At 35.1% G+C, this 27,812-nt stretch overlaps 1 protein-coding gene across 1 annotated transcript in view; it reads left to right on the forward strand.

Annotated features, from left to right (window-relative positions):
• Nucleotides 1–23,062, forward strand: part of HSPA4L (heat shock protein family A (Hsp70) member 4 like) — a 54,701-nt gene extending 31,639 nt beyond the window's left edge. Inside the window, exons 13-19 of the mRNA XM_081253906.1 lie at nucleotides 1,916–2,014; nucleotides 3,945–4,082; nucleotides 7,760–7,885; nucleotides 8,184–8,291; nucleotides 10,719–10,838; nucleotides 15,524–15,685; nucleotides 18,696–23,062. Of these exons, the coding sequence (XP_081110032.1) occupies nucleotides 1,916–2,014; nucleotides 3,945–4,082; nucleotides 7,760–7,885; nucleotides 8,184–8,291; nucleotides 10,719–10,838; nucleotides 15,524–15,685; nucleotides 18,696–18,887 (945 nt within the window). The 3' untranslated portion in view covers nucleotides 18,888–23,062. The remainder of the gene's footprint in view (nucleotides 1–1,915; nucleotides 2,015–3,944; nucleotides 4,083–7,759; nucleotides 7,886–8,183; nucleotides 8,292–10,718; nucleotides 10,839–15,523; nucleotides 15,686–18,695) is intronic.
• Nucleotides 23,063–27,812: the final 4,750 nt, after the last annotated feature.

The raw sequence follows: 27,812 nt of genomic DNA on the forward strand, positions 1-27,812 counted from the left end.
TAGAGGTACCTAAATTGTGTTTGGATATAGCAGTGAATAAAAAGACAGTCTCAGCCCTCGTGGAGTTTAAAATCAATTAGAGAAGCCAAAGTCTAGAGGCACGTCCATTAACTTACCCACTAGTGATAATATTCCTATGAACCTTCTTAAAATTATTTTAAAAGACTAACAAATTACTCTCATATCAATTGTAAGATGTACAGTTTTCTACTTAATATATCTGAAATTGGGATGGGTCATTCAAATGATAATATCTTATATTCACTGTTGCCTATGGCAGTAATCATGAGAAGTTCTCATCATCTGTCTGTACATGTGTGAACTTGGTTGTTATTCCTAATGGCACGAGTAGGCATTGCAACCCCTTGACATTAAACAACTTAAGGACCATTCAAGGAAGGAATATCAGTCCTGGTTTTTGTCCAAAAATAATCTATTGACTCCTTCTGGTAAGATAGAGAAAAAAACATCATAAAACTTGTAGAATAGGGGACTTCCTTTGGCGGTCCAGTGGTTAAGACTCCACTGCAGGGGGCAAGGGTTCAATACCTGGTCGGGGAACTAAGATCCTGCCTGCCACATGGTGTGGCCAAAAAAAAAAAAAACTTGTAGAAGAGGTGTCAGTGGCTTATAAGAAAACATTAGAGACCATACTGGAGCAATTTTTAAACAAATGGATGGGTCACTAATGCTCTTGATGGCACAGAGAACAATATTGTTTAGAAAAATTCAGATATCAACAACTGAATTAAGTGATTTAGAAGAGTTGGATTCTTAATGTGAAGTAGTTTTAGAAATACCTTAACCATATTATTTGGTTTATTTCTTTTGGAGATATGAATATATACACAATAGAAGAGCTCTTTCAATAAGTATAAAATAAAAATGCTAAGTGATAAAGTATTTTGGCCTTAATTGGCAGCATTGTTTTCTTAGTATTACATGAAATAGAGTTATTAATGTATTTGTGTCTTTCCGCATTACCCCAACTCACCACTATAACACATTTTCTACCGCTTTTCCACCATAGGGTTGGGAAAATTGTAGAGTTGGAAGGTGGTAGGGCAGGGAGGATGGGGGGTGGAATTTCAGTAGCTGACCTTTTAACTACGAAGAACAGTGGTGTAAATTATCTTCTAACTTGTTTTTCTCTTTGGCACAAATAAGCATTTATTCAAGATAGCCTTCTGGACATTAAATGTATACTTAACTCCATATATATATATATATATATATATATATATATACGAAGACCTAAATTATCCTGATTCTTGAATTCCAGGCTTTCTCCTTTTTAGGAGGATGGTGGTGGGTAAGATTAAGAAAGACCAGAAAAACTTAATACTTGTGATTGTTTGCCAAGTGGAGAGTCCACCTTGGCAATCTTATGGGTTGAAAATTTGTCTTTTAGACATTAAAAAAAATATTAAAAGTTTACATTGTAATAATTCAGAGACATCTACTTTGACAGTTTTGATACATTTCATTTGAGTATTTTTCTACATTTAAAAAATATAATTGAATTTATGTGTAATACTTAAATTTTGTATCTTTTTCTCTTTATTTTCCCACATTAAGTTCTTTATAAACATTTTTCATGTCAAGTTTAATGTTCTCTTTTTTTGTGAATTTTGGCTTGTGAATTTGACTTGAGAACAATTTTCCATTTATTTTGCAGTTATTTGGCCACAGGTGAATGAAACAAGATTTATTCACATAGCATCAAATAGATCTTTTCATTTTACTTACTACCTGTTAATCTAGTTATTTATAGTTACTCTCAAAAACAGCTTCTACTTCACTGTGTTCACATATTTGAAAACAGGCTTGAACTCTAAGATGCTGTTCATTACCAAACAAATAGAAAAAAGAAAGAAAGACTCCAGATATTGTCAATTACATATTTTCTTTGCAGGATAAAATGCAGGTTGACCAGGAAGAAGAGGGTCATCAAAAATGTCATGCTGAACACACTCCAGAAGAAGAAATTGATCATACAGGAACCAAAACAAAGGTTTGTTATACTATTACTGTGGTTGTGTCTTTTTGAGACTGATATTTTGAGTTAATACATTTGCTGTGTAATTCATGCTTTTAACACACCTGGTGTTTTTAATTTCATATTATGAAAGTATATAACAGAATAAATACACTTCAGTGATTCACTATAGAAGATTTTTAAAAGAATGAACTCTAATATGAGTAAAATTATTTTTTTGGTGGGAAAAAAGATGTTTTTCATTAATTTTTTTTCTCATTAAAAATCATGTAATCTCAGAAAATAGAAACTGGAATAGGACAAATGAAGAAAACTTAAATTAGCAATAATGCTGCATCTGAATATTAACCACTCTAAGCATTTTGCTGCATATCATAAAGCATTTTTTTGTGCAAAATAATATTTTTGGAAGTAAAATTTTAAAGGATAAATGACTCTATTATTAAGTCATTATTTTATTAAGAAAATGATTGCTGATAGAAGGGAGAAACACCCTGCCCCAGTCACCCAGATGAATGTGGCTACAGCTCTAAACTATCATCTTTGACAGATTTTTCTAACCTGAACAGAAGTTAATCTGTGATGGTTAGCTGTATAGATTTTTTCCAAATGCTATAAAGATTCAGTTATAAATCCTAGTTGCTCAAGTAATATAAAACCTGAAACCCATTTTTCTAAATTTTTTATTTTATTCAATATGTTTGCCTTTAATTATTCAACAGCTCTATTGAGATATAATTTACATACCATGCAATTCTCCCATTTAAAAGTACAATTCAAAGGTTTTTAATATACTCACAGAGTTATGCAAGCATTATCACAATTTAACAACGTTTTCATCACTCCAAAAAGAAGCCCTGTACCCATTAGCAGTAACTCTTTGTTTTCCTCCCAACCCTCCTCTTGCCAGCTCTAGGCACCCACTAATCTTTTTGTCTCATTGACTTGCCTGTTCTGGACATTTCATATAAACACAGTCATACAATATATAGTCCTTTAATGACTGGCTTCTTTCACTAAGCATGTTTTCAAGATTCATCCAGGTTGTAGGATATATCAGTACTTCATTCCCTTTTATGGCTGAGTAATATTGTATCATACAGATGCATACCACATGTATTCATTCATCAGCTGATGGACACTTAGATTGTTTCTACTTTTTGACTATTATGAATAATGCTATTATGAACAATCATATACAGATTTTGTGTGGATGGATATTTTCATTTTTCTTGGGTGCGTACCTAGGAATGGAATTGCTGGGTCATATGGTATCTCTGTGTTTAACAATTTGAGGAACTGCCCAACTGTTTTCCAAAATGGCTGCAATATTTTACTATGTTGTCAAAAATGTATGAGGGTTCCCATTTCTCTATATCCTCACCAACTCTTCCTCTTTTTTTTTTATTATAGTCATCCTAGTGGGTATGAAATGGCATCTCATTGTGGTTTTTATTTTATTTATTTTTGGCTGGGTTGGGTCTTCATTGTGGTGCACGGGCTTCTCATTGTGGTGGATTCTCTTGTTGTGGAGCACGGGCTCTAGGCGTGTGGGCTTCAGTAGTTGTGGCATGCGGGCTCTAGAGTGCAGGCTCAGTAGTTGTGGCACACGGGCTTAGTTGCTCCGCTGCTTGTGGGATCTTCCTGGACTGGGGCTCGAACCTGTGTCCCCTGCATTGGCAGGAGGATTCTTAACCACTGTACCACCAGGGAAGCCCTCATTGTGGTTTTAATTTGCATTTCCAGAACAATATTTTTTATGTAGAAAGATTTAGTGTATACAGGGTGTAAAATACTATCAATATTAAAATAATGTTTTAAATTAAAGTATAGTAGATGATAATAGTTTTGTTTGATTTTACTTTGTTTCATCAGAAATCAGTCTCTTAAATATATTTTTAAGCTAGTTTTAGAAATTTACACTTTTCTTGCATTTCTTTTGCAGTCTGTACCCTCAGATAAACAAGAGCGATTAAACCAGACCATTAAAAAAGGAAGAGTCAAGAGTATTGATCTACCTATCCAGAGTAGCCTGTGTAGGCAATTGGGCCAAGATCTTCTCAACATCTACATTAAAAATGAGGTATATAAATCAGAATTGATGTTGAAATAGGTGGTAGTGTGTTCTGAAATTTTTGTAGAAGTAAATGATTATCCCTCAAATTTGTGGAACCAGGCTATAACTCATAAGGAATTATTAAATAGATTATTGAACTACTTTATTCTGGACAAAATGCTGAGCTGTATTTGTGTCATGTACAGTGTAACTTTCACCTTAGTTACATGAAAAACATGGATTGTCTCCACTATAGAGAAAGGCCTTTCCAATACTAGTAATTCTTACCCCCTTTTATTGTGTCTTAACAGTAGCACACCCAGCAGACATTTTATAGGAAAGTATTACCAGCTCCCCTCTTCTAATGTGTTGTCCTTAAAGATTAAGGTTCAATTCAGAATGTTTTCTGACTTCCATTTAATACTTTTTAGAATCTGTTGTCATTCTTGAAATTTTCTTTACATATTTGCATGTTTCATTTTACAGTCTCTTGAGGAAAAGAGTGTGGTTTCTTTGCCAATAGTTGTGTGTAAAAAGTAATTTTTTTATATTAAAATTTACACTTAAGTGGTAGTTACTAATTTCTACAGGCTTGACTGGCATTAAAGAAGGTCAGTTTTCTCTGAAGTGCCACATATTCTCCAATTGCTGCATGTTATTCTGGGAACTTCCTCAAGAGATTTTTGACTTTACGATGCTGCTCTTTCTAGTACCTAAGTATATCACCTATTCATTAATTATTAAAGGCTACACTTTATGTGAAGCATTTCTAGAGATCCTGAATAATTCTGAATTTGTATGATTTGAGACTAATTTTCTCAAATGAATGAATTGTGGGGAAGTGCAGCTAATGATAAATTTTGTGTATAAGATTTTTTCTTAAATTTTTAAATGGCTCACTATTTTTTTAATTATTTTTTAAATAAAATTTTATTTATTTATTTTTGGCTGCGTTGGGTCTTTGTTGCTGTGGTGAGCGGGGGCTACTCTTCATTGCAGTGTGCGGGCTTCTCATAGCGGTGGCTTCTCGTGGAGCATGGACTCTAGGTGCGCGGGCTTCACTAGTTGCAGCATGCGGGCTCAGTAGTTGTGGCTCGCGGGCTCTGGAGCACAGGCTCAGTAGTTGTGGCGCATGGCTTAGTTGCTCTGGGGCATGTGAGATCTTCCCAGAACAGGGATATTTTACTTTACAATGTTGTGTTAGTTTCTGCTGTACAGCAGAGTGAATCAGTTATACCTATACATATATCCACTCTTTTTTAGATTTCCTGTCTCACTATTTTAAATTCACAAATACCAGTGCATTGTAGTATTATGTTTAAAATACTATGTTTTTTGTTAAAGTGCAAATTTTGTTTATTAGTCTTCAGATTCTTTCTTTGCTTTTGATTTTACAATAATGATTTTTGCTAACATCTTTAAATACTTTGATCTTATTTAATCCTCAAACCTATGAAGTGTAAGAACTGTTAGAGATCTACATTTAATAGACGAGGAAACAGGCAGAGGTAGACTGAATCACCGAAGTTCAGAGAGTAACCTTTTGTTTTGGAGACAGGTAGGCTGTCTCCAAAGCTCAAGATCACAACCGCTATACTGTGTCACTTACCAAAGCCAACATTTATTCAGTACCAGTTATGTGTCAGTCACTGTACTAAATATTTTATGTGAATTACATCAATCTTATTAACAGCCATATGAGACAGATAGAAGTAAGCGCTCTAGGATAAGAAAACTGAGGCTTAGGTTAGGTGACTTTGCTGCAATTTCAAAGGTAGTAAGTGGGAAACCTGGGATTTGAACAACAATATGTACAATGACGTAGTCTATGGGGTTTTTTTTGTTTTCTTTTGTGGTACGCAGGCCTCTCACTGTTGTGGCCTCTCCCGTTGTGGAGCACAGGTTGCGGAGCACAGGCTCTGGACGCACAGGCTCAGTGGCCATGGCTCACAGGCCTAGCCACTCCGTGGCATGTGGGATCTTCCCAGACCGGGGCATGAACCTGTGTCCCCTGCATCGGCAGGTGGACTCTCAACCACTGCGCCACCAGGGAAGCCCTATGGTTTTTTAAAAAAGCTTTTATTGAGGTATAATTCACATACCATACAATTCACTAATTTAAAGTGTACAGTTCAGTGGCTTTTGGTATTACATTATTAATTTTTTAAATTGTAAAATATATATAACGTGAAATTTGCCATTTTGACCATTTTTAAGTGTACAACAATTCAGTGACATTAATTATATTCACAGTTATATAACCATTGCCACTATCTTTTTTAAAGATTTATTTATTATTCATTTATTTTATTTATTTTTGGCTGCATTGAGTCTTAGTTGCGGCACACAGGATCTTCGTTGAGGCATGCAGGATCTTTCATTGCAGCGCGTGGGCTTCTCTCTAGTTGTGGTGTGCGGGTTTTCTCTTCTCTAGTTGTGATGCGTGGGCTCTGTAGTTGTGGCGTGTGGGTTCCAGAGCGTGTGGGCTCTGTAGTTTGCAGCATGAAGGCTGTAGTTGAGGCACGTGAGCTCAATAGTGGTGATACATGGGATCTTAGTTCCCTGACCAGGGATCAAACCCATGTCCCCTGCATTCTAAGGCAGATTCTTTACCACTGGACCACCAGGGGAGTCCCACCATTGCCACTATCTTTTCCAAAACCTTTTCATCACTCCAAACCGAAACTGTAACCATTAAGTAATAACTCTCATTCCTCCCTTCCCTCAACCCCCAGTAAACCAATCTATCAATACTTTCTGTCTCTATGAATTTGGTAGATAACTCATATAAATGTAATCATAGAATATTTGTCCTTTTGTGTCTGGCTTATTTCACTCAGCATAATGTTTTCAAGGTTTATCCACTTTGTAACATGTATCAGAGCTTTATTTCTTTTTATAGTAGAGTAGTATTCCATTTTGTATATATACATTTTATTTATCCATTCATCTGTTACAGATCAAGTGAGTTGTTTCCACCTTTTGGCTATTGTGAATAATGCTGCAGTGAACATTGGCGTACAAATAACTGTTTGAGTTCCTGCTTTCAATTTTTTGGTTATATACCTAGGAGTGAAATTGCTGGGTCATAGTGTAATTCTTTTTTTTTTTAGAATTTATTTATTTATTTATTTATTTTTGGCTGTGTTGGGTCTTTGTTGGTGCACACAGGCCTTCTCCAGTTGCAGTGAGTGGGGGCCCCTCCTTGCCAGGGTGCAGGGGCCCCTCACTGCAGTGACTTCTCCTGCTGCGAAGCACGGGCTCCAGGTGTGCAGGCTTCAGCAGTTGTGGCACATGGACTCAGTAGTTGTGGCTCGGGGGCTCTAGACCGCAGGCCCAGTAGTTGTGGCACATGGGCCCAGCTGCTCCACAGTGTGTGGGATCTTCCCAGACCAAGGCTTGAACCTGTGTCCCCTGCATTGGCAGGCAAACTCGCAACCACTAGGCCACCAGGGAAGCCCCATATTGTAATTCTTTGTTTAGCTTCTTTAGGAGCCACCAAACTGTTTTTTCCTAAGCTGCAGTATTTTACATTCCCAACAGCAACGTATAAGGGTTTCAAATTCTCCAAATCATCACCAACACTTATGTTCCATTTCTTCAATTATAGTCATCCTAGTAGGTGTGAAGTGGTATTTCATTGCAGTTTTGGTTTGTATTTCCCTAGTGTTTTCATGGCAGCTAATCTGAAACTTTTTGAATAGGGGAAGATGATAATGCAGGACAAATTAGAGAAAGAAAGAAATGATGCGAAGAATGCTGTTGAAGAATATGTATATGATTTTAGGGACAAGCTTGGCACTGTCTATGAAAAATTCATCACTCAAGAAGTAAGTCTAAGTTTCGTAGTTTTTTATGAGAACTATTTAAATGTTTGCTTGAGAATGCTAATACGAATTATGTAAATAAATGTACCAAATGTGTGATTGTTGTCAGTCTTTTTGAGCACATTTAGGAATGGTTCTTAGTTATTTTTCCAAATTACAGAAGGCTGGTGAGAAAGATGTTTATAAATAAAAAGTCAGAAAAAAATAATTTTTTACACTTGAAAAACATTTTGTCCTTCCTTGATCACTTTTATTTCTAAGGAGAGCATTTTCAATCAGTATCTCTTAAATGTGTAACTAGGACTTGAGAAAACTGTCTGCAATATTGGAAGGCACAGAAAATTGGCTTTATGAAGAAGGAGAGGACCAAGCTAAACAGATTTATGTGGATAAGCTTCAAGAACTAAAGGTAAACTTTTTAAAGTCCATGTTAGTGTTGAACAGAACATTAAGTTGTCCTAAAAATTATGGTGTAAGGGCACAGTTATGTGTTTAATAAATATATAAGAAATTACTAAGGCAGGTATGTGTAAGAGGAAGTGTTCTCTGAATTTGAGAGGTGAGTAATGCTACATGATAACTGAAATTAAATAATGTATAATCATATTTGTCTATCATGATACTCAAATATAAAAATTTAGCAGATTACCAGAGTGTTAATATTACTTTCATACAAGCCGTATGTTTCTGAGATGTCATTAAGAAGTGATTTGTCAACCTGACCCCTTATCCATTAAAGGAGTTACCCTTGCTCTGCTTCTTTCCCCCTTGACTGCTCTGAGTTTGAGGAGTAATACACTGCCCTTTCGTATTTTCACATTGTAACTAATGTGAAATTAGTGGGACACCAGGCCAGCAAAGAACTTCAGAAATAGTACCCCTGCTCTTCAGTGTCCTTTTACAAAGAAATAAGGTTACAAAGAAATAAGGAGATGTGTCCACCAGCTACCCTTTTTCTACTAGGTCAGTGGTCTGACTTTAAGAAAGGACCACTATTACTCTTTTCCTCCTGCTTGCTACCCAGCGCTCCCCCCACACAGAAAAAAAAAATGCTTTAAAAGATTAGAAGTTCAGATTGGAAGGATGACAGGAAATTTTAGTCTTTCCTTCTTAGTGTGAATCATAGCAATGCTTTAATGTGCACATGAATTACCAGGGGCCCTTACTGAAAAGCAAATTATGGTTCAGTATATCTGAGTTGGGCCCATGATTCTGCACTTTTTAATAAGCTTCTGGGAGATTCTGATGCTGCTGGTCCCTGAACCATTCTTTGAGTAGCAAGTGAATACACAGATGCTAAGTGATGACATTAATAAGGACCTCTAGCGTACAGGAAAAGGAAGCCCTTTAGGGATTGGCGGCGGCTGTGTGTGCAAAATAAGTTACTTAAAAGCAAAAGAAGTTAATACCTTGCAAAAATTACCTTCATGCCAATAAATTACTTTCAAAGGGAATAATTAAAAAGCAATTTGAAAACCTAAGCTTATGAATGCAAAACTAGCTTTACTAGCTTTATTTTATCTTGGTGGTTTTTACTCCCCATCTCCCTAAAATATATATACTTGGGGCTGGAGGAGCAAACCAAGCAGCTGAGGCTAATAGAAATAACTGAAAAGCCCAGCACTCCCCAGAATGGATTATTTCGCTTCAAATATATAAGTAACCATAGAAATCAATGTTATAGATGTTTTCACAGGCTTTACTGTTTTTTTGAGATAGCTTTTAGGAATTAAAATGCTTTCAAAAACATTAACAATAAAAAGTATAATGTGTAAAGAGACTAAATGCAATATGGTATCCTGGAACAGAAAAAGATGAAATCCACATAATCTGGAGTTCAGTTAATAGTAATACACCAGTGTTGGTTTCTTAGTTTTTTGTTTTTTGTTTTTTTTTGCGGTATGTGGGCCTCTCACTGCTGTGGCCTCTCCTGTTGCGGAGCACAGGCTCCGGACGCGCAGGCCCAGCGACCATGGCTTACGGGCCCAGCCGCTCCGCGGCATGCGGGATCTTCACAGACTGGGGCACGAACCCGTGTCCCCTGCATCGGCAGGTGGACTCTCAACCACTGCGCCACCAGGGAAGCCCGGTTTCTTAGTTTTGACAAATGTACCACGAGGTATAAGATGTTAACATTAGAGAAAAGGTGCTTGGCTCTTTATTGTTTCCTTTGTAACTTTTCTGGAAACCTAAAATTGCTCTAAAATAAGCTGATTTTTATTTAAATATGTAAAGGATTTGAAATAAAATATTTGTTTTTCTAATGCATTCCCCTCCTCAAAGTTATAGGAGGCTGTTTTAAAATTTAGAAACTCCCTCCTACCAGGCACCTGGGGCAAGGGGCTGAATGGGTTTTTTTGTTTTTAAGCACTATACTTAAAATACACATCCTAATCTAATGAATAAATATAACAAATAATATTCAATAGGTATTAAATATCAGGAAATCCCAGTAATCATGTTGCTTTTAGAGAGTTATATGCATTATAAATATTTGAAACCAAGTTTCAAATACATGAATTCTGCACGCAGTATATAGTCCTTATGGTTTTCTTAATGGTTTTATAGACTTTTAACACGTAACTTTAAAGTGATTAAAGCTTTTCTTTGGATTTGAGAGGAATCAAGAGGTAATCTTAATGAATGAGAAAAGATAGGCATTCCTGTGTAGGATTCAGTAAGCAAATAACCACTGGAACTCATCTCCATGTAGGAAAACAAGAGGGGACATATTTTAATCTGACCAGCTTTCTTTCCTATTCATCATTCTGTAAAGGCCCAATAAAAGTTGTTTTCTGTTAATAACTTTTTCTTTTTAAAAAACTTATGTTAACAGAAATATGGCCAGCCAATTCAAATGAGGTACATGGAACATGAAGAGAGACCAAAAGCTTTAAACGACTTGGGAAAAAAGATCCAACTTGTCATGAAAGTTATAGAAGCATACAGAAACAAGGTATTGAATTCATAAAGTAAACTGGTGATTATGATAATGTGTGTATTATGCAGAGAGGGTGGGGTAAATCTAAAAATTCTCAACTACAAAGCTATAGCAGTTGTTGCTACCAAATTCCAGAGACATTGTGCCCCAAACTTAAAACATTTTTTCTTTATTGTAAAATTATCAGTAAAGGATACTGATAATTTCAAATACAGTGCAGATATATGGCTTTAATCTTTTAAAATTCCCTAAAACTATATTATAAATTAATCCAGTGACCAAATTCATTGTTTTCTTCTTAGGGGTTTCATTATAGTGCAAAAGGTTTTTTTGGACCTTTTTTAATTTACAGGCCTCTTTGAAAATGGACTCTGCTAGCATTCATTTTGTCCCTTGGCCTCTTTTTCTTTTGGTTGCACTTTGTCTTCCAGTCTTTCAGTCATCTGTAACTCCCGTATCATTTATTGTTTTACATATGTGCCCAAATCTATCTTACTACCCTTAACCTTTCCACTGTGTTTCAGCCTGAAATGTTTAGTTATATAGATAATATCTCCATTTGGATGTAACAGTAAGATTTGACAAAATTAAGCTGATGATTTTTTCCCTCTAAATCAGAGGTTAGCAGACTTTTTCTTTAAATGAACAAATACTAAATATTTTAGGCTCTGTAGGCCTACCATCTCTATACAACTATCCAACTTTGCCATTGTAGTGCAAGAGCAAACACACAATGTGTAAAGGAATGGGCATGGCTGTGTTCCAAAATAACTTTATTTAAAAATTCAGCAGGTTGGGCTTCCCTGGTGGCGCAGTGGTTGAGAGTCCGCCTGCCGATGCAGGGGACACGGGTTCGTGCCCCTATCCCGGAAGATCCCACATGCCGTGGAGCGGCTGGGCCCGCGAGCCATGGCCGCGGAGCCTGTGTGTCCGGAGCCTGTGCTCCGCAACGGGAGAGGCCACAGCAGTGAGAGGCCCGCGTACAGCAAAAAAAAAAAAAAAAAAAAAAAAAAAAAAAAAAAAAAAAAAAAAAAATTCAGCAGGTTGGATTTGGCCTGCAGGACAAGTTTGCTGACTCCTGTTTTAAATAGATATTCACTATAATTCCCCCAGGTTTTACCACTGATGTTAAAATTGCATCAGTGGGCTGGAGAGGCCAGGACCAGAAAGATTTAGGCAGGGTATTATCAGAGCTTACATTTATCAAGCACTTACTAAATTTTAGGCACTTTGCATGAATTATCTCACTTTATTCTCACAAGAATGTATTATGTAAGAGAATTGCAGTGCTTAAGCAAACTTGTCAAGGATTACACAGGTAGTTTAAGAGATGCAGTCAGGATAAAACCTAAGCAATCTGAAACATACAGACCCTTAACAACTATACTGCTTTTCACTACACAATGTGGAGGGTGATTACTTATTAGAAATAAAAGATTTGTAAATTCTGTAAAATAAAGAGTGCAATCCAGCCAACCTAAAAGAATAATCCAGGTACTGATTGTGAATGTGCCTGCCAATGTCAATGTCCATATAGGTACAAATAGAATGTAAGGATAATGGAAAAGTCAGAAGGAACAAGCAGACAAATAAAAACACCAAGAATATTTCACATCTGGTATTGGAAGATCTGTATATAACTACTATAACCTATTGTTCGCCAAGCTGTAGCAGTCTTCTTGAGGATGCAGGTTTAAAATATTATTCAAAGCAGGCAAGATTTCACTTATGCTCAAGAATTTTGAGTTACTATGTTCCAGGCTCTCTTCAAGGTGCTGGAACTACAGCATCAAACAAAACACTGAACTTGTTTCTAATATGCTTCAGTGGGAAGAGATAGACAATAAATGAGTTACTATGAAGTAGTCAGATGGTGATAAGGGCTATGGGAAAAGTAAGGGACTGCCATAGGTGGAGGAGATTTGTCAGAAACGCAGACTAATAAGATGACATCATGTGAGGGGAGAATTAAAGGAGGTGAGGGTTCAAGATGTATGATAACTATAAAAAGAATGTCCTTAACAAAGGGAGAATAGCAGTTGCAAAGGGGAGAATGTGTTGGAGTAACAGTAAGGAAGCCAGTGTGGCTCAGAACAGTGCAGGGTGGGATTATCAGTTGCCAGATCATGAAGGGCCTAGTGGGCCATTATAAAAGTTTGGCTTTTACACTGAGATAGGAATCCACTGGAGGCTTTTGAGCATAGAATTTTAAATTTTGACTTATCTTTTAAAGGCTACGGAAGCAGAGAGACTAGTTAAAACATTAGAATAACACAAGCATTAAAACATTAGAATAACACAAGCAAGAAGCAACGGATCCCTGAACCCGGAGAGCGGAGGGGGAAGAAGTGGCTGGATTTCTGCTGCATATATTTTGAAGGCAGAGCTAACAAGATTCACTGATAGATTTTATGTAAATATAACAGAAAGAGGAGTCAAATGACTCCAAGGATTTTTGGCCTGCAAGGGTGAAATTGCCATTTACTGAGATGGGGAGAACTTGGAAGAGTAGGTGGGGAGGTAATCATGAGTTTGAAACAGAGGTAAATCGTTTCAAACATTACAAATAAGAATTCAAGTTGGAAGTTGGATAGAGTAGGGAGTTCAGGGAAGAGGTTCAGGCTAGAGATTTTTTTAAAAGCATGCAGGGGGCTTCCCTGGTGGCGTAGTGGTTGAGAGTCCCCCTGCCGATGCAGGGGACACGGGTTCGTGCCCCGGTCCGGGAAGATCCGACATGCCGTGGAGCGGCTGGGCCTGTGAGCCATGGCCGCTGAGCCTGTGCATCGGAGCCTGTGCTCTGCAACAGGAGAGGCCACAACAGTGAAAGGCCCGCGTACTGCAAAAAATAAAAAGTAATAATTAAATAAATAAATAAAGCATGCAGATAGAGGGATGAATGGGGAGGAGATCCTCTTTCTATATGTTGCATTGCCATTTCTTTCTGGTTTCGAGGCTGCCAGTCTAAATCATCCCATCTTAGATCGTTGCCTACATGTGACAGCTGCAGTTGTCTTTCAGACAAAATTTTATTATGTATTGGGTTGGCCAAAAGCTTCATTCGGTTTTTTCTGTAAGATGGCTCTACTAGCACTTAGTTGTCTTAAACTTCATTCAAAACAATTTTATTAGATTGTATTTTGACAGCTGTCATATCAGCGTGCATTTTAAAAACAACATCAAAATTGGTGAATTTTGGGTAGCCATTTTAATAATGAAGATAGAAGAAAAAAAGCAACATTTTCGGCATATTATGCTTTATTATTTCAAGCAAAGTAAAAACGCAACTGAAAAACAAAAAAAAGATTTGTGCAGTGTATGGAGAACGTGCTATGACTGAACAGACCTGTCAATAGTGGTTTGTGAAGTTTCATGATGGACATTTCTCACTGGATGATGCTCCACAGTCAGGTAGACCAGTTGAAGTTGATAGCGATCAAATCGAGACATTGAGAACAATCAATGTTATACCACGTGGGAGATAGCTGACATACTCAAAATATACAAATCAAGTGTTGAAAATCATTTGCACCAGCTTGGTTATGTTAATCACTTTGATGTTTGGGTTCCACATAGGTTAAGCAAGAAAAACCTTCTTGACCATATTTCCGCACATGATTCTCTACTTAAGTGTAACGAAAACGTTTCATTTTTAAAACAAATTGTGAGGGGCAAAGAAAAGTTGATACTGTACAATAATGTGGAACAGAAGAGATCATGGGGCAAGCGAAATGAACCACCACCAACACCACCAAAGGCCGGGCTTCATCCAAAGAAAGTGATGTTGCATATATGGTGGGATTGGGAGGGAGTCCTCTATTATGAGCTCCTTCTGGAAAACCAAACAATTAATTCCAACAAGTACTGCCCCCAGTTAGACCAACTGAAAGCAGCACTCGATAGAAAGCGTCCGGAATTAGTCTACACAAAACGCATAATCTTCCATCAGGATAACCACGTGTTTCTTTGATGACCAGGCAAAAACTGTTACAGCTTGGCTGGGAGGTTCTGATTCATCTGCCATATTCACCAGATATTGCACCTTCGGATTTCCACTTATTTTGGTCTTTACAAAATTCTCTTAATAGAAAAAATTTCAATTCCCTGGAAGACTGTAAAAGGCACCTGGAACAGTTCTTTGCTCAAGAAGATAAAAAGTCTGGGGAAGATGGAATTATGACGTTGCCTGAAAAATGGCAGAAGGTAGTGGAACAAAAGGGTGAATGCGTTGTTCAGTGAAGCTCTTGGTGAACATGGAAAATGTGTCTTTTATTTTTACTTAAAAACCCAAGGCACTTTTTGGCCAACCCAGTAATTCTTGTCAACAACTTAAACATATTCTGTTGTACAGTCAGAATTTTCTGTCTAGCTTGCTGTGTGCCTGCTTAACTTATTTTTCTTTACTCCCTGACAAATTTAAGTCCATGCGGCTTCTTTCTTGGCCAAGTACTACTTTTTCCTCTAATACTCTTCACCATTCTTTTCCAAACCTGACTTCTTCAGAAGGCCTTTCCTTTTAAAACTCCATACTGATTTTTCTTTCTCCCAGTTTCTTCAGTTCTGTGTAGTCTGTAAATGGCTTCTTCACATGGGTATGTGTGAGGTATACACTCAATAAGAGTCTAACTCTTTTAAGCAGAAATTATCAATAAATTGGTGCTTATTGAAAAACCTGTTACATTAAGTTTTTTTTTTCCTAATAGGATGAAAGGTACGATCATTTGGATCCTGCTGAAATGGAAAAAGTTGAAAAATATATCAGTGAAGCCATGAGTTGGCTGAACAGTAAGATGAATGCACAGAACAAACTAAGTCTCACTCAAGATCCTGTAGTGAAAGTTTCAGAAATAGTTGCAAAGTCAAAGGTAAGAAACTATAAACTTCTCTTTTTCATGGGTTCAGTCACTAAACTTTTTTAATGGGAGCCATACTTTGAGAAATAATCAACTTGGCAGATGAATATAATATAGAAAAACAGGAATTTGAGGCTAATCTTTAATTTTGGGGAAAAAAAACATTCTAGGTGGGACATCTCTGTTCCTTGATTTAATTAGTCATATACACAAAGCTGTTTTTTAGATTTTAAGTGTAATACAGAATGAGGTAAAGCAATGTGACAACTCCAAATATGTCCGATTTTTCTAGGCTGTATAATACTTCTGAGCCTCCATTGTAAAACTGCAATATATGTTTGTCTTTGACATAGTTTGAAATGTGTAAAATTCCATGGTAAAATCTTACTTATGAGATAAACTTTCCAGTTTAAAAAACATTACTACTGAAAATGTCAAAGGTTATAGAAAACACTATGAAAAACACGGGGACAAACTTGATAATAAAGATCAGCATCTAAGTAGAAAAATGAGTAAAGACATCGGTAAAACAACTGACAAAGAAAGAAATACATATCCAATAAACATATGAAAAGGTGTTCATCTTCATTACTAATCTAAGAAATGCAAATCTCTTCTCTCTGATTTGGTTGTGTGTTTACATTCACAATCTTTGCCATAATTGCCAAGGGTGTGAAGAAATGGACGCTCTTCCTGAGCAACTTGGTTAAATTTGTTACCATTTTTCTGGGACATCATTTCAGAATATGTATAGAAATTTAAAATGAGTTTACCCTTTAATGCAGAAATCACAATTCTAGGAATTCATCTTAATTTGACTGTTGCATAAGTATATGCAGATAAATACCCTTGCTTATGATAGCAAAAAACTGGCAACAACCTAAATACCTATCAGTAAGAAACTAGATAAATAATTTGATGCATATTTCAATATTACAACACATTTCAACAATTAAATATAGTATTTAAGATATCAGAGGTAAATCTATTTAGATATATAGGTTTATACAACATATTGGGTGAAAAAGGAAAGATAACTTTAGATTCTGTAATCTCACTGTATCAATTAGCATGTTCATAGATTTGTATGTTTGGAGATGTGTGTGTGCATGGACATACATCTAGGATGTTCACCAAAAGGTTAGTTATGTTAATCTATAGGAGATGGAATTTCAGGTGATTCTTTTTAATCTAGTTCAGTATGTCTGTAGGTATTTGATTCATTTTTAAAACAAAAACAGGTTTTAGGGTGTTTTTAATTGGAGTATATTTGATTTACAAGATCAGTTTCAAGTGTACACACAGTGATTAATGTTTTTATAGATTATACTTCAAAGTTATTATAAAATATTGGCTGTATTCCCTATGCTGTACAATGTATCCTTGTAGCTTATTTATTTTATACATATTAGTTTGTACCTCTTAATCCTCTACCCCTATCTTCCCCCTCTCCAGTTCCCTCTCCCCTCTGGTAACCTCTAGTTTGTTTATATCTGTGAATCTATTTCTTTTTTGTTATATTCACTCATTTGCTCTATTTTTTAAATTCCACATGTAAGTAATAACATACAGTATTTGTCTTTCTCTATAAGCATAATACCTTCCATGTTGTTGCAAGCGGCAAATTGTCATTCTTTTTTTATGGCTGAGTAGTAATATTCCATTGTATATACATGCCACATCTTCTTTGTCCAGTCATCTGTTGATGGACACTTAGGTTGCTTCTGTATCTTGGCTACTGTAAATAATGCTGCTAGGAACATTGGGATGCATGTATCTTTTCAAATTAGTATTTTCATTTTTTCTGGATATTTACCCAGAGGTAGAATTGCTGGATCATATGGTAATTCTATTTTTAGCTTTTTGAGGAACCTCCGTACTGTTTTCTATAATGGCTGTACCAATTTACATTTCCACCAAACGTGTACCTAGGGTTCCCTTTTCTCCATATCCTTGCCAAAATTTGTTATTTGTATTCTTTTTGATGATAGCCATTCTGACAGGTGTGAGATATGTCATTGTGATTTGCATTTTTCTGATGATTAGTGATGTTGAGCAACTTTTCCTGTACCAAAACGGGTATTTTTTAAAATCATAAAACAATAAGAGTATTTTCCTTTTGAGAAAGTTTGGCAAAGAATCTATAGTAATTTACTCCTAATCAGATGAGATGCAGAGTGTGATAAGAACAGTTTGCACTAAAACACTCCCCAAGGATGTTACTTTCTATGTTTTCGTCCCTATCCCAATATCTGTGACACTGGTCCTGAAAGAACTTAAAGTGTTTCAGTAGCTTTATCTGAAATGGTCTTTTATTTCTGTGTAGAAAAAGCAAGCATATGGAAAATATATCTCTTTTAAATTATTAAGTTGAATTTACTTTCATGGCTTATTTTTCCTTGAACAGAAAAGGCTACTGAGCTGTTTTCAGAAAGTAAATAAAGTCAGTGTGTATATTTATGTAATTCCATTTATTAAAATTGTTTTTATGTAAATGTTGAGAAACTTTAATTTATGCAATAGGTATTACGTGATGTAATTTTCATAACAGAGCTCTCAGCATAATTTAAAGGAATGAATTAAAATTTATTCCTGGGAATTCCCTGGCGGACCAGTGGTGAGGACTCCGCGCTCTCACTGCCAAGAGCCCAGGTTCAATCCCTGGTCGGGGAGCTAAGATGTCACATGCTGCATAGTGCAGCCAAAAAAATAAATAAAATAAAAACCATTCCTGCCAAAATAAACTGTATTCAAATTATGAGGAAAAAATTTTAGGAACAGTAAATACAGAATGAATTATTAAAGACTGAATAGTTTCTTATCACCCCTGACAAACACTAGCCGAGAAGGTAAATCCTTCATTAAGGTAGTTTAAGAATTAGTTGGTTATCTAGCTGAGCCAACAGCTATTCAGGAATGTGGAATTATGTGGAAATTTAGAAGGTTAATGTGGACTTTAGAATGTTAATGGTAACTTGTTACATAATATTTTTAATATAATCAATTTTCTTCATGTCTTTAGGAACTGGATCATTTCTGTAACCCCATAATTTATAAGCCCAAACCAAAAGTAGAGGTTGCTGAAGACAAGGCAAAAGCTAATAGTGAACATAATGGACCAGTGGATGGACAGAGTGGGACTGAAACTAAACCAGATACAACAAAAGACAGCACACAGCATACTAAATCTTCTGGAGAGATGGAAGTGGACTAAGTCTTAATTTCACCTTCACGTAATTCAAACAGTGCAAGTAACCACAGGGTCCATTCTTCTTCTTTTACATCTGGTACACACAACAGATGTTTAGTTGTTCTTAACCACTTTTTGTCATTTGTTTTTTGGAGTAGTTTTGAAAAGTGTTTTATATTGAGTGCACCTCTGTTCATTTCCATTGCTGCTTAATGTGAAGCTTTAGCTGAATATGCATTAACAAGTCAGTTTAAGCTTTCCTAATATATTTTATGTCAAACATGCAAGATTGATAAGTAGTTGGCAACCTTATTTAAAGCTTCTACTTGGATAAACCTCAGCTCTTTTATTCAGGAAAGGATAATATATTGTGCTACTGTTGAAGAAGCATAGATTTAATTGCATCATTATTTTGAAAAACAAATATTGAAACTGATGTGGTTTAAAGCCACCAAGTCACTGACCTTTTTCTAGTTATGGTATTGTTATAATTTAAATATTAAAACAAGAGGTTCCTTGACAAATTAGTCCATCTCGTTGGTGTGCCGTGAGAACTTCAAAACTTTGTTTTCATCATATAAATGAACTAAATCACACATTGAAATGGAAAATGCACAATTTTATGTTAAGATGACACCAGCAGTTAGCTTCATTAGTCATGTGGATTGATGTTTATCAGAGTAATTCAGTGTCTTTAGCACTTGAAACTTCTGATCTACTTGTCCTGAAGACCAGCTGCTGCTAAAGTGATGCTGGCCCCAAAATGATGAAGCATTTTTGATGAAAATACCTTCATGTTAAGGGGGAAATGCTGTTGACCTACTCAGACATGCATCTGTGATGTTGATAACCTTGTTTTAGTTTTAATAGTTGTTTTGGTCTTCTTAATTGATTTTGTTAATATGTTAACAGAGGGCAGGGAGAAACGGCACAATGTGTATTGCATTATATACATTTATCACTGATTTACTTAATGTTAACATATAAACACTAAATAAGCAGTAATACTTGAAAAGAAGCACTTATAACATAGGTCTTAGGAAATACTGCTTGTAATAAACTTAACTGTGTTACACATCAACAGGCAAAATATAGAATGTTACATAGTGTAATATGATATGGTGTGATTAAATTATAGTTCCTGCTGTTACGTTACCTGTTCAGACCTTGGCTCCAGTTTTGGTGCTTCATATATAAATTATATGGGTTGAGGGGCTGTGAAATTAAGATATTTTAAAGACTTAATCTGTGCTTCATCACCAGACTTGTTCACACTGTTCAGTTCTGTGCAGAAGCTTGATATGGGAGCAGAATGAAATGACTTTTCAACCTACAAGAAAAAGAAGCATAGACAATGCATGGGCACTTGTGTTCTTAATGCCAACCAACTAGATTGACATAGGTTAAAATTTTGAAAGGCTCAGTCTTCCCCAAAGCTACATCATCTTTATATTAAGAATTAAAAAAAAATTAATATGGACTTTTCTTAATAAAAATTGAGAATTTAATATCTTTAGGGATAGTCATTACTTCTCACAACTAGTTCTCTAAGAGAGATTCTGTTTCTACAATGTAGTCTGCACTGAAAGGAAAATATGGAGCGCAGTGCATTTTGCAGGGATTTTTATTCATCCTTTTTGAGGGAGATATCCCTTTTTTGCATTAAAAAATCATATAGACCCAATATATTTTTTAATGTTTTCAAACTAATGAAGTAATTATATCCATTAGTAATGATGAAATACATTTTTTAAAAGCATGTTTGTTACTTTTCGTTTGTATGTTGAATATATAGGTTCACTTCAGTAAGAGCATAAAAGTTATGAAAGGGAATATATAACAGTACACATAGGGAGTTCACAGCTTTTTCTTAAGAAGAAAATCTCCACCCATTTTGTTAGGAGCTGTACTTCCAAAACTAATTGGGAATATGTGGGAGCAAACCTTTCTGCATCTGAATTGTGTAGTACATCCTGACATTTTCCAGTTCCGTAAGTCAGTTTATATAGTTCTGTGTTTTAGTCAGAATTATAACATTCCAATTCCTGCAGTCATGTAACACTTCATTTAATAAGTTAATTATATCCAAAGATAATATGTATACTTTTCCTACCCATTTATTCAACTTAAATGATTTTCAAAAGCCCTTAACCTTATAATTATTTATTGAATACAGTAATAAAAATGTTCTCCTTAATTTAGTTTTGGGTAGAAGGCATGGGTTCAGTTTAATTTTAATCTGTATGAAATATGCAGTGCTTAGATGAAAAAGATCTTTTTTCAAAATAAAAAGCCACTATTTTAGAAGTTATTTTTAAAAATACATTGCAAAATAGGATGCTTTCCTGTAGTACGCAAATAAGAGCTAAGTATGTAGGAAATGATTAATAGGATTAATAGGAAATGATTAATCTAATGTATTAATCTAATACACTACGACTCTGGAAAAGTGTAAATTATTTGGTTTTAGAAATCAACTCCTGATAGCCAATCACGTGGTGATTTTAAAAACAAAGATCGCTAAATAATATAACAAAAGAAAGTCTGCGATGTTTTAATTCCTTAGCAATATACAGAATACTTAAGTTTTAAAACAACTATTGATACAAACAGCACACCAAAGAATGAGGCTATTGGAATAACAGATAATCTCAATTTTAAAAAGGTAAAAATTAGACTTTAAGAAGAAATAAAGATGTCTTAGACTTTGGGGGGTCAATTTTTAGTATACTTATGATTATATTTCCTAGCTAGAAGTCTTTAAAGTGAATTTGGGGGATCAATTGTCAATATAATAAAGTGATATGTTAAAACAGTTTATCCAAATTAGCACAGCTTCAACTGTTTTGAAAGACTATATTTAAAGATAATAGACATTTGAATACAGTGATCAGTTGACCCAAAACAGATTTAACCATCCCTCCGTTTTCATAAATTTGAATTGTAATACTAGGCCTACAAACATTCCCGTTAGGATTTTGTTTTGTTTTTAATAGTTGGTATTTGGTAGTCCACAACAATTAAAGTCTTGGCATTAACTTTACATATATCATAGATTTAGAAGTGATAGAAAAATATAACTTCACGTTTCTCAACTTTTAGAATCTGACAACAAAAAAACTTCAGTTCTAAAGTAGATGTTATTTTGTGGTTAGACTTCAGAACTTCTAAGTGGAATCTGGTTTTGTGATAGTGGATTCTGTAAAACTTAATGAGAGGCATTATCTAATTGTATTGATACATCAGTATTTAAAATCTGATGGCATTGATTAAAGTCAGCCACTGGTGACTTTTCAAATGACACAGGTATAAGGATGCTTATAAAGTCTGATTCTAATGTTTTATTATCCTCTTAACTACAGTATGTTTTATAACTATCAGTCATTTACCAAACTAATCTTCTTAGTCAATTTCAGAAGAGACAGACTTTTTGATCAAAAAAGAGAAAACAGTTTTAAAAGTACCTTTTTTTTTTGTCAAGGTTAAGCCAAAGTATAATTTTAAAACAACTTCCAGGAAGCACGTAATCTTTTCCTTTGATAAAAAGTAATAAAATTTAATGCAGATCAAGACCAGGTCTTTAACCAAAACAACCAAAAGCTTTAGTTATTTTACTTTCACATCTCTAATACTCAGTAAACTAAAATTAATATTCTTCCATATACTCATGTTTCCTAACCAAACAGCTCTGGGTTTATAATATAGCCAGATGTCTTAAGTTTTTTTTTCCCTTGTTAAATTCAAGGGTAATTGTTTCATACAATAACAGGGTACCTGTTTTAGAGTATTAACAAACTGCTTAGAAGAAAAACCCCTAAATGTCTATGGCAGTAGTCAGTACCTATAGGTGGTAATGGCTCTTTCACCTTCCAGATCTCTAGGGGTACCTCTAGCATATTGTTGGAGTAAGCATTAAGAGAAAAGGCATGTCTGTTAAGATACATTATTAAATAACTTGAAGCTTTCAAGTCAAAGAAAGAAAACTAATAATTGAATCAGGAACATTTGACTTAGTCTGTCAGGCAGTTGTCAAAATCCATATCAACAACGACAACAAAAATAAATGGTAATTGGGGCTTCCCTGGTGGCGCAGTGGTTGGGAGTCTGCCTGCCGATGCAGGGGATGTGGGTTCGTGCCCCGGTCCGGGAGGACCCCGCATGCCGCGGAGTGGCTGGGCCCGTGGGCCATGGCCGCTGGGCCTGCGCGTCCAGAGCCTGTGCTCCGCAGCGGGAGAGGCCGCAACAGTGAGAGGCCCGCGTACCGCAAAAAATAAATAAATAAATAAATAAATAAATAAATGGTAATGATCTTTGCTTTGGAATCTCTAATTTACTGTCATGTCCTCGGTCACATGATGAGTATTAGGGAAGTGTATTGATTACCCATCCTATAAAGAGATTAGTGAACTTCAACATGTTTTAGATAGTTTAATTGCATTATAGTATATACACTATAAATGGAAATTATCTTAGTCTTTCCTGTTATCTTGTTTTATCTCTCAGTTCTGGACTCTTAAATAATCATTATATTTCTCTCAATTATATTTTGTTTTATTTTGGATTATTCTTTAAGTCTTTTATTTCATGGATTTAAAAAAATACTTTTACGATCACTTTGATAGCTAATTTTATTACCTGTCTTCTTTTTACTTTAAAACCATATCTTACTGTTAAGAATTTTTTGACTCTTAAATTTATACTTGAAAAGCCATCTTATAAGTTTCCATATGTAATTTCTCTAAAATTTAATAGTGGCTTAATAGATTTTTCATATTCTGGCCTTTGAATACTTTTAAGTAGTTCTAGACCAAAAGAGGTCAATTTTGTGAGTACTGTGTATTAAGTAACCAACGTCCCTCATTTTTAATCCAGATATCAATGTAACAAAATGGGTCAGAAATTCAAAATAGTTGTTAAAGATCAGACAACTTCAATTCTTTGCTGCTTTCTGACTACATACATGTGTTGTGCATCCTCCTTGGTTTTTTTCAGAATTTCTTAATTTTTTTGCTTCCAAGACCTTGAGTTAACATGCTCTTGAAATCATATGGACCCACCCAGAATGTAGATGTAAAAATGTAATTAGAAATGGAGAGCTAAGCAAAGGAAACTTTAAAGTGTTGTGGTTTCTTCCCCTGAAATAATACTTTTATGGCTTAGTGTCTTGGAAGGAGACTCATATTAAAAGTAAAAAATGTTATATTTGGCAGGATGAAGCCATTGTTGTTTAATACAGAAGCAGATTTTTAATGAAGTTACTGAATTGTTTAGTACTAAAATGGCATTCAAGTCATTTTTCCTTTCTCCAACCATTATTAAAATAATTTATACACATAGTGACTCTGACTCCAGTCATTAGTATAAAATACCTTCTGGCAGTTTAGTACCTACTAGCTAATTTTTTTTTTAAGAAAACTACTGCATTTGATTTCTCAATTTCCCAGTTTGTTTTTAGCACAGAGTGACCAGTGCAATGCAGAAAATCATAATCAAGTGTGATGTGTCTATAAACTGCATATAACAGTTTCAATAAGCAGACATGAGAATGGTTTGTGATGTTAAGTCGGTAGTGTTATATACGACACTAATATATATGTGGCATACAATTTTGGTTCACAAACATTTATAAAATGTTTACATTTCACAGAATCAAAGTATATAAAACATTTTACATGTATATAAAATGGCATCTTCATACTAGTGAACAAATAGCAATTGATAAATGCATTTCATTTTTGGATGGCAAGTGCACATTGTCAAGAAGTTATGTAATTATAAATATACTTATCTACTTACTCTTTGAACCATGAGTTTTACACACCTGAGGCTTAATGTTCACATAGTGAACTTCACTGACTTAGTGGTTTGTGGACAGGTCATCAGAGTCATTTACATAAATTTGCTTGGCAGTGAGGGTTCTGAGTAAATTGGCAAACTTTTTAAACCATCAAATGATATCGATTCTGAAAACTACAGTAGTAGTTTGCTGATACTGTGTTGTCAGCGAATAACTTAACTTTATATTAGAAGAGAAAATCTAGCGGTAAATGAACTAGACTTCAGAAATTTTCAGTACACAAAGAGAAGCTCCCTGCTCAAGTTTCTCCTAACCTCTTTTTGAGAATTGCTATTCCAGTTGAAAATGTGCCAAATAGCATGTTGGGATAAGAAAACAACTGAGGTCCCCTGGTCTAGATTACAGCATTTGGTGCTTAATCTTCTAGTGCTTGAACAATTTGTGAGAATAAGAAGAATAATAAATCCTCAACTCAGAAGAATATTTATACCCCCATTTACTTTTCCAATGAAATGGAAATGAATACTTTCAAAGTCTAGAAGGCTGAACAATTGGCAGTTCATTCCTGTTCATCTTATCCTGATTTGGGGGAAAACTGGAGAGGATTTTGCTCTTTTTTTTTTTTTTTTAACCCACAATCCCTAGTGATTAAACAGCAAAGAGTTGATAACCTTCCCGAGGTGAAGAAGGAATGTCCATTGACTGTAAGTACCTCCTAATACTTTATCCTCAAGCTCTCCCCTCTGCTGAAAGGTAAAGAAATCGGTTCAGGATGGTTCATGCATCCTGCAAATGCCAAAAGGCAATTTGAAGCAGTTCTGTTGAGCAGCATTTCCTTACTTTTCTTCACAATTACATTTGGTCTCCTGTTTAACCTCACTGAAAAGGATTTGTGCGTTGGTTTTAGACATAACAAGATTCACGTTAAATTAAGAACAAATAACTAGGAATTGGTAGTAAAGAATATTAACCCTATTGAAGGCAAAGAGAAGCAAAGAACAAGAGAAAGTAACAGAAATCCAAATATCAGTAGTTATGGCAACATAAGTACCATAAACTTAGCAGTTTAAGAACTATGTGTAGTGTTTACAAATACACTTCTTAAACATAATGATGTAATAGTTGAAAGTAAATTAATGAAAAAATATAAGAAAATGCCAATCAAAAGAAGCTTATTAATCAGATTAAGTTTCCTTTACAGTGGGGAAAAAAGGGGGGGAGTATTGGTATACAGAGCTTTAATAATGGTAGACCAATTCACCAGAAACATAACTCTGAAACAACAGCCTCTAAATATATAAAGTGATTTGACAACTACGAAAAGAAGTTTAGGCCCACAGTAACAGTGATAACTGGTAGTAGGCTATAAGTATAAAGAGAAATGAATAGAACTTTAAAACCTAGATATAATATAATTATATGAACTGTCACTCAGCTATTAGGTAAAAGTATTTTACATAAATATGCAATATTTAGTAAACATGACACCATAGCCAAAAGAAACTCCATATGAACTTATAGAAAAGTCAAATACCGTTGAAAATCAGAACATACTTCTACTTGAACGACAATATAAACTTGCTTTAAATGGCAGCTGTACCCCTTAAACCTCAATCTCTTGGACCTACTCTTTCTCTCATTGCAGTACATTAGCATGCACATAATAAGCACTCAGCAATCTTTAAGTAAATGAACCTGCATATAAAATGCAACTTGGTAACATGCAGCTGAAGCAATAATTTAGAATTTTATACAGGCATACCTCATTTTACTGTGCTTTACAGACACTGTTTTTTTACAAATTGAAGCTTTATGGCAACCATGTGTTGTCACACGATGGTAGGTGTTTTTTAGCAATCAAGTATTTTTTACGTAAGGTATGTACGTATTTTTTTGACTTAATGGTATTGTACACTTAGTAGACTACAGTATGGGGTAAACATAACTATTTTTATTTATTCATTTATTTAATTTATTTATTTCTGCACCAAGCATGGCATTCAGAATCTTAGTTCCCCGACCAGGGATCAAACCCGTGCCCCCTGCAGTGGATGCATGAGTCTTAACCACTGGACTGCCAGGGAAGTCCCAAAGATAACTTACAGGCACTGGAAAATCAAAAAAATGTGTGAAACTCACTTTGTCATATTTACTTTATTACCATGTGGAACTGAACCTGCAACATCTCTTGAGGTATGCCTGTATGCTTTAATGCATATACTTAAAATGATGTAAAAGATGTAATGACCTAAAAATACCAGTAAAAAGGTAGACAACAGCAAAATGAACCTAAAGAAGTTAAAGGTAAAGAAGGAAATGAGCTGAAATCAATAGTAAATGGAATAAAGAATCAAAACCTGTATCTGAAAATAATATTTTTAAAAACAGACAAGCCTCTACCAAAGTTAATCAAGGAAAACAAACATAAGCATTAAAGAGATTGATTTTGAGTTAAAAATCTACCCATAATCCCATTTACAATCCCATCAGAAAGAATACAATACCTAGGAATAAAACCTACCTAAGGTAGTAAAAGACCCGAACTCAGAAAACTATACCACACTGATGAAATAAACTGAGGACAAAACAAACAGATGTAAAGGGATAATGTGTTCATGGACTGGAAGAATTAATACAGTTTAAGTGACCATACTACTCAGGGTAATCTACAGATTCAATGCCATCTGTATCAAATAGCAAGGGCATTTTTCACAGAACTAGAACACATACTTTTCAAATTTATATGGAAACACAAAAGACCCCGAATAGCCAAAGCAATCTTGAGAAAGAAGAACAAAGTTGGAGGTAGCACAGTCACTGATTTCAAACTGTACCACAAAGCTACAGTAATCAATGGAACAGAGTAGAGAGCCCAGGAAAGAACCAATATTGTAAAAATGACTATACTACCCAAAGCAATCTACAGATTCAGTGCAATCCCTATCAAATTACCAATGGCATTTTTCACAGAATTAGAACCAAAAATTTTACAATTTGTATGGAAACAAAGAAGACCCCAAAGAGCCAAAGCAGTCTTGAGAAAGAAAAACGGAGCTGGAGGAATCAGGCTCCCTGACTTCAGGCTATATTACAAAGCTACAGTAATCAAGACAGTACAGTACTGGTACAAAAACAAATATAGATCAATGGAA

Source organism: Mesoplodon bidens (assembly GCF_964165515.1).
Source record: "Mesoplodon bidens genome assembly, chromosome: 1".
NCBI lineage: Eukaryota > Metazoa > Chordata > Mammalia > Artiodactyla > Ziphiidae > Mesoplodon > Mesoplodon bidens.